General features: G+C 38.2%; 1 protein-coding gene across 1 annotated transcript in view; it reads left to right on the plus strand.

Annotated features, from left to right (window-relative positions):
• Window positions 1-5,375, plus strand: part of PPA1 (pyrophosphatase (inorganic) 1) — a 28,813-nt gene extending 23,438 nt beyond the window's left edge. Inside the window, exons 8-11 of the mRNA XM_012801400.2 lie at window positions 259-344; window positions 1,862-1,931; window positions 3,134-3,176; window positions 4,914-5,375. Coding sequence (XP_012656854.1) covers window positions 259-344; window positions 1,862-1,931; window positions 3,134-3,176; window positions 4,914-4,945 — 231 coding nt within the window. The 3' untranslated portion in view covers window positions 4,946-5,375. The remainder of the gene's footprint in view (window positions 1-258; window positions 345-1,861; window positions 1,932-3,133; window positions 3,177-4,913) is intronic.
• The last annotated feature ends 1,716 nt before the right edge of the window (window positions 5,376-7,091 follow it).

Raw genomic sequence — 7,091 nt, forward strand, 5'->3', positions numbered from 1 at the left:
AAGCCTGTAGTGCCAGCTACTTGGGAAGCTGAGGTGGAAGGATTGCTTGAGCCCAGGAATTTGAGGCTGCAGTGAGCTATGACTGCGCCACTGCACTCCAGCCTGGATGACAGAGCAAGACTTTGTCTCACCAAAATAAAGAAAAGGAAAGGAAAGAAAATGACTCAAAAGAGATAAAGTATCAGGCTTTAAGAAGATGTTGATAATAGGAAAAGAACACCTTTTTATCATTGTAATGCATATCTCTTCAAATTATAGGACTTTGCAATTGATATTATTAAAAGCACTCATGACTATTGGAAAGCATTAGTGACTAAGAAAACGGATGGAAAAGGGATCAGTTGGTAAGTGCTAACTCTTCTCTGCAAGTTTAACAAACAAAGCAGACTCTGCAAAGGTTTTATTTATTTATTTTATTTATTTATTTATTTTTTGAGACAGTCTTACTTTGCTGCCCTCAGTAGAGTGCTGTGGTATCACAGCTCACAGCAACCTCCAACTCTTGGGCTTAGGCAATCCTCTTGCTTCAGCCTCCTGAGTAGCTGGGACTACGGGCCACAACGCCTGGCTATTTTTTGTTGCAATTTGGCTGGGGCTGGGTTCAAACGCACCACCCTTGGTATATAGGGCCTGCGCTCTACCCACTGAGCAACAGGTGCCACCTCTCTGCAAAGGTTTTAATAACCATCAGACACTTGGGAAGGAGATAACAGCAGTCGTCCCCTGTCTGTTTTACTTTCCTTGGTTTCAGTCACCTGAGACAAGCTTTGTCTGAAAATATTAAGTGGAAAATTCCAGAAATAAACAATTCATAAGTTTTAAATTATATGCCATTCTGAATAGCATGATAAAATCTCGTGCCTCCTGCTCTCTCCCACCTGGGGCATTGATCATCCCTTTATACAGCTTATCTACTTTCCACATGCTACTCACCTGTTAGTCACTTAGGAGCTGTTTTGGTCATCAGATCAAAAAACATAGTGTACATAGGGTTCGAATGACCTGCAGTTTCAGGCACCCACTGCAGATAAAAAAGGGCTGCTGGTGATTTTTGTCAATCAGTTATCAAGTGAATGGGAAGATTAAATATATTAACTGAAAAATGCCCATAAGATATTCTCTGAACAAGTACAAACTGAAAATATAGAGCAGACAACAAGATCAGAGCTTTGTGAGGATAACTGGACATGGTGGCTCATATCTGTAATCATAGCACTTTGGGAGGCTGAGTTCAGAAGTTCAAGACCAGCTTGAAGACCCCATCTCTACAAAGAAACCAGAAAACTTAGCTGAGTGTGATGGTACACCCTTGTACTACTAGCTACTCAGGAGGCTAGGGCAAGAGTTTGAAGTTGCAGTGAGCTATGATGACATTCCAGCCTGAGTGACAGAGTGAAGCCCTGTCTCAAAAAAAAAAGTGGGGGGGGGATCATATTGTGTATATAATTTGTTTTATGATTTTTTTAACACACTATATTGTCAACATTGCCCTGTGTCATTAAAGATATGATTTTTATAATATATTTTATCTCTATATAATATTTCATTCTATGGATGAACCTTTTTTTTTTTGATTGACATAGTAATTGTACATATTCATGGGGGATGATCATACCCCAGACTGGGTGACAGAATAAGATCCTGTCTCAAAACAAATGAACAAAATATTTGAATAAAACTGACCACAAGAATAGTTGACTTTGCCAAAATAAATCATTAGAGTTTACTGTAAGTGAAAAAGCTTTCACCTAAACCAAACTTGATTGTCATCTGTTCTAACATCTTTAACATATTCTTTTAACTCCTAAGAGAGGATTTTTTAGTTGTTTCTTCTCATAACTGCTCTTGTTTTATTTAATAGCATGAATACAACAGTGTCTGAGAGTCCCTTCAAGTGTGATCCTGATGCTGCCAAAGCCATTGTGGATGCTGTAAGTAAAAGTTTCCTTTAAAAAGAAAATACCAGGTGGCTAAAATATGATGCTAAATGGGGAAAGGAAATACTTGTTTCTTAACCCAAAGGCCGAGAAGCCAATGGAAGTACTTGTGTCAACAAATCTTTTAGTACCTTTTCTGTGTATATTACTATATGAGACCTTAAAATTAGAATCATAAACACATACAAGTAGACATTTATCTGAAGGGAGAAGCTGAGGAGTGGCCCTGGTCAATCACAAGTTAGGCAGATAGCATGGTAGTGTAATTTGTCAAAATCGAAATGATTCCAGAATCTACCAAGTAACCCAAGTGCCTATTACATAAAGAAATCATTTTCCACAAAAGAACCAATGGGAATTTATTGGTTATAGCAAGGACTGAGGAAGTTATCAAATTTTAGGTATCATCGCAGGAATGATTTTTAATACTCAAAGACTTTCGTGTGAGGTAGTAAACCATCAAAGCAATAATTTTGCTTCTATACTATCTTTAATTATCTGATTTATATTAACAAAAGGACTGACATAGATCATCTTAAATTATTTTCATTTACAAAATTGTATAAGGAAAGCAAAAAAACCCACGAGGTCTCACTTTTTTACTACATGAATGGGGTAGTAGAAGGGGGAAAAAAACAATTTAACTATGAATCTCGTACACTTAGATTTATCTTTCTAAAGATGTATGTGTGCACATATAAAATTATAGATGCATAAATATCTTTGTTTTTAATTTCAAAACAATTCATTTTTATTATTTTCCTACATGTCATTAAAAAAGTTAAGAGGCTTGAATTTATTAGCATCTCTTAGCAGTGCAGCAAACGTTGCACTTTTCCCGTATGTTATAAATTATTTTTTAGAGCCCAAAATAGTGCTTTTCAACCTTTTTTTTTATGTCATAGCACTCTTGTACCTATAGTATAGTTAAACTTCTGCAGCACACTTAAATTACATTGATCAAGAAAAAAGTAAAAAAAGGAATATACTTACTGTGCTTTGAACTTCTTTCTAAAATAATATTAATGATCTTTAAAAATTTTTGGCACACCAATATGCCATGGCACATTGGTTGAAAATCGTTGGGCTAAAAGTTGTGATAGTTTTCTGTTCGGATTCTTTTAAGTTTTTGGCAGTATACTTAAGCTTTTTCTACCCCCGGAATTAGACTGATATATTTTAATATTTTATTTTAGCTGCCACCACCATGTGAATCTGCCTGCACACTACCAACAGATGGTAAGAGCTACATTCCAGCAAAATTACATTAAAAATTCTGCATATGTAGGGGGAAATTACACATACTTACTTAAGTTTTAATTGACAAATAGTTGTACATATTTATGGGGTAGATGTGATTTTTTAATACATTTGTATGCTTACATTAGGAATGATTAAATCAGGCTAGTTAACAAATCCATCACCTTACATATCTTTTTTGGTGAAAACATTTAAATTCTGCTCTTTTAGCAACTTTGAATATACAGTGCATTATTATTTGTTTTGATCGCCATTCTGTGCGATAGGCCACTAAAGCTTGTTCTGCCTGCCTGTCTGAAACTTTGTACCCTTTAATCATCATCCCAGTCCCGGCCACCACCGTTCTACACTCTACTCCTATGAATTCAACCTTTTTTTTTTTTTTTTTTGGCTGGGGCTGGGTTTGAACCTACCACCTCTGGCATATGGGACTAGCGCCCTACTCTTTTTGAGCCACAGGCACTGCCCCGGAATCAACCTTTTTGAAGGTTTATGTGGTTTATCATTCTCACTTATCACATATAAGTGAGATCATGCCATACTTATTCCACTTAGTAAAATGTCCTCCAGTTTCCATGTTATGTATATTTTTTAACACACCACATACATATGAAGAGAGAGAAGAAAAGGGAGAAAAACATTTTTAGAGTTCTGTAGTGTACGTGAGAAGAAAGGCTGTTATATAGCACCTTGTTCTGTCATGGTGGTTTCCCAGCTATTACCCATTGTGCTCCTCTGAATTCCATGGAAATGCCTCAGGACACTGGAAGGAAACCCAAGTGGGCTGGGGTCTGCATCTCTATCTGGCCATAGGCTCCTTCACCCAAAAAACAATTCTTTCTCACTTTATTTTTTTTAATTTTTGAGACAAAGTCTCTGTAACCCTGGGCAGAGTGCCATGGCATCATCAGAGCTCATAGCTGCCTCAATCTCGTGGGCTCAGGTGATCCTCTTGTCTCAGCCGCTGCAGCAGCTGGGACTACAGGCACCTGCCATGATGCCTGATTAGTTTTCCTATTTTTAGTAGAGACAAGGTCTCTTGTTTAGGCTGATTTCAAATTCCTGAGCTCAGGCAATCTACCTGTCTTGGCCTCCCAGAGTGCTAGGATTACAGGCCTAATTCTCTCCCACTTTATTTTCTTTTGGTTTTTTTTTTTGAGACAGAATCTCACTTTCTTGCCCTTGGTAGAGTGCTGTAGCATCACAGCTCACAGCAACCTCAAACTCTTGGGCTTAAGCGATTCTCTTGCCTCAGCCTCCCAAGTAGCTGGGACTACAGGCGCCTGCCACAGCACCCAGCTATTTTTATTTTTTGGTTGTAGTTGTCATTGTTTTTGGCAGGCCCAGGGTGGATTTGAATCCGCCAGCTCCGGTGTATGTGTCTGGCACCCTAGCTGCTGAGCTACAGGCGCTGAACCTCTCTCCCACTTTAGATGTTAGAATTCTTTGTAAGGCCTTTTCTACTAAGAAAAGCCTTCTGCCACTTTAAAAACAGGTTTGAAAATCACACTATATAATTAGCATCAAGAGTAAGGAAGCCTGAAAGAAAACACTGACAAGTTAACTAACTGCTTTTGCTGTAGTGGAACTTTCTGTGTATGTTTGTTTTAAGGTAATTCATAGTAGGTTCCATTAAAGCAAGTATGTTATTCTTTCTCTATGTTGGGTGTAATTTTTTTTAACAGAGATTCTAATTTGTTTTTATTTTCTCTGCAGTGGATAAGTGGTTCCATCACCAGAAAAACTAATGAGATTTCTCTGGAAACCAGCTGATATTTCTGCATCCTATTAATCTGGAAATATTAGATATAAAAGTAGTAGCTTCCCCAAGCTTTAAATATGTAGAACTTATCTAACTAAAGCAAATTCTGCTATGGCCAGTCCAATATATTCAGAATGTTATCTGTCTAAAGCATTTTTTTTTTTTTTTCGGTTTTTGGCCAGGGCTGGGTTTGAACCCACCACCTCCGGCATATAGGACCGGCGCCCTACTCCTTGAGCCAGAGACGCCACCCTGTCTAAAGCATTTTTCATATGTCAACTAAGATAACTTTAGTACATGCTTAAATATGAAAGCAGTTGTAATTTGGAAGTTATTTGTGAATAGATGTGTAAGAAAAGCACAGATTGGATGTATATGTTTACTGTATGTTAGGAAATAAAATTATTTTACTGAAACTTGGTTTGGGTATTTTTATTATAATCTGAAGCCAACATTACCAAGTAGGTATGGGTACTTTTTGGTGTTTGTTTTCTAAAGATGGTCTTAATTCAATTTTATAATTATTAGACAAAAAGTAACTTTATTTTTAGGAAGCTGAGAATAAAATTCCTTATACTTTTTTTTTTGTACAGACAGTCTCACTCTATCGCTCTCAGAGTGCCATGGCATCACAGCTCACAGCAACCTCCAACTCCTGGGCTTAGGTGATTCTCCTGCCTTAGACTCCCGATTAGCTGGGACTATAGGTGCCCACCACAACTCTGGACTATTTTTCTGTTGCAGTTTGGCCGGTGGGCGGGGGGGTTTTGAACCCATCACCCGTTGAACCCATCACCCATGGTATATGGGGCTGGCACCCTACCCACTGAGCCATAGGTGCTGCCCCAAAATTCCTTATACTTAATAGTACTCTAGAAACTATGCTCTATTACCTAAGTCTTGGCACCCTATTCTAAAGCAAGAGCTGTTTTAATTTATATCATATTAGCAGAAAGAACAACCATGCTCACCCTTTGAAGTTATATATTTACTTTTTTACTTCAGTCAACCAACTGAACCCTTATGTCATTATATTCTAAGTTATCTTAGAATAAGGTACACGTCATATATCTAAGTTATCAACCAGTCAGCCAGAATAGCTTTGTGATTAAGTTCATGGTATTTGGAGGGGGGACAGATCTGACCTAAGTTTAAATTCTGGCCCATCTTCTTACCAACTCTGTTATCTTAGGTCAGGTACCAGCCACTCAACTTCAATTCCCACATCTGTAAAAAAGGCGTAATTCATGTAATGGTATGTGATAAACATTCAGATTTTTTTAATTGAAATTTTTATTGAGGTGATCATAGGTTCACATGCAACTATAAGAATAGAGATTTTTCAGCTTGGTGCCTGTAGCACAGTGGTTACACCACCAGCCACATGCACCGAGGCTGGCAGGTTGGAACCCGGCCAGGGCCAGCTAAACAACAGTGACAACTGCAACAAGAAAAAAATAGCTGGGCAATGTGGTGGGTGCCTGTAGTTGAGGCTACTTGGGAGGCTGAAGCAAGAGAATTGCTTAAGCCCAAGAGTTTGAGGTTGCTGTGAGCTGAGACACTACAGCACTCTACTGAGAGCCACATAGATTGTCTCAAAAAAAAAAAAAAATGTTTCTGTACACCTTGCCCAGTTCTTAAAAAATATAGCAATTGTAAGACTATGGTATAATATCACAATCATGACATTGACTTTATATAATCTGCCAGTCTTATTCAGATTTCTGTTTTACTTGTATTATTGAATACTTGTGTGTTGTATTTTTCTATACAATTTACAATCATTCTGTACAGTTTTAAGAGATAGGTCTAGCTCTACTGCCCAGACAGGAGTGCAGTGGCCTGATTATAGTTCACTGTAACCTCAAACATGTGGGCTCAAATGATCCTCCTGCCTCTGCCTCCCAAATAGCTGGGACTACAGGTGTATGTCACTGTGCCCACTTGATTTTTTTACTTTTTGTACAAACAAGGTTTCACTATGTTGTCCAGGTTAGTCTTAAATTCTTGGGCTCAAGTGATCCTTCCACCTTGGCCTCCCAAGGGGCTAGGAGTACAGATGTGAGCTACCATGCTTGGCCTTGTCCTGAACATTTTAATCATCTGTGTAAGCTTATGCATACGCATCCGAC

This window comes from Otolemur garnettii, unplaced genomic scaffold, assembly GCF_000181295.1.
Source record: "Otolemur garnettii isolate 467f Iridium unplaced genomic scaffold, OtoGar3 scaffold00008, whole genome shotgun sequence".
Classification (NCBI taxonomy): domain Eukaryota; kingdom Metazoa; phylum Chordata; class Mammalia; order Primates; family Galagidae; genus Otolemur; species Otolemur garnettii.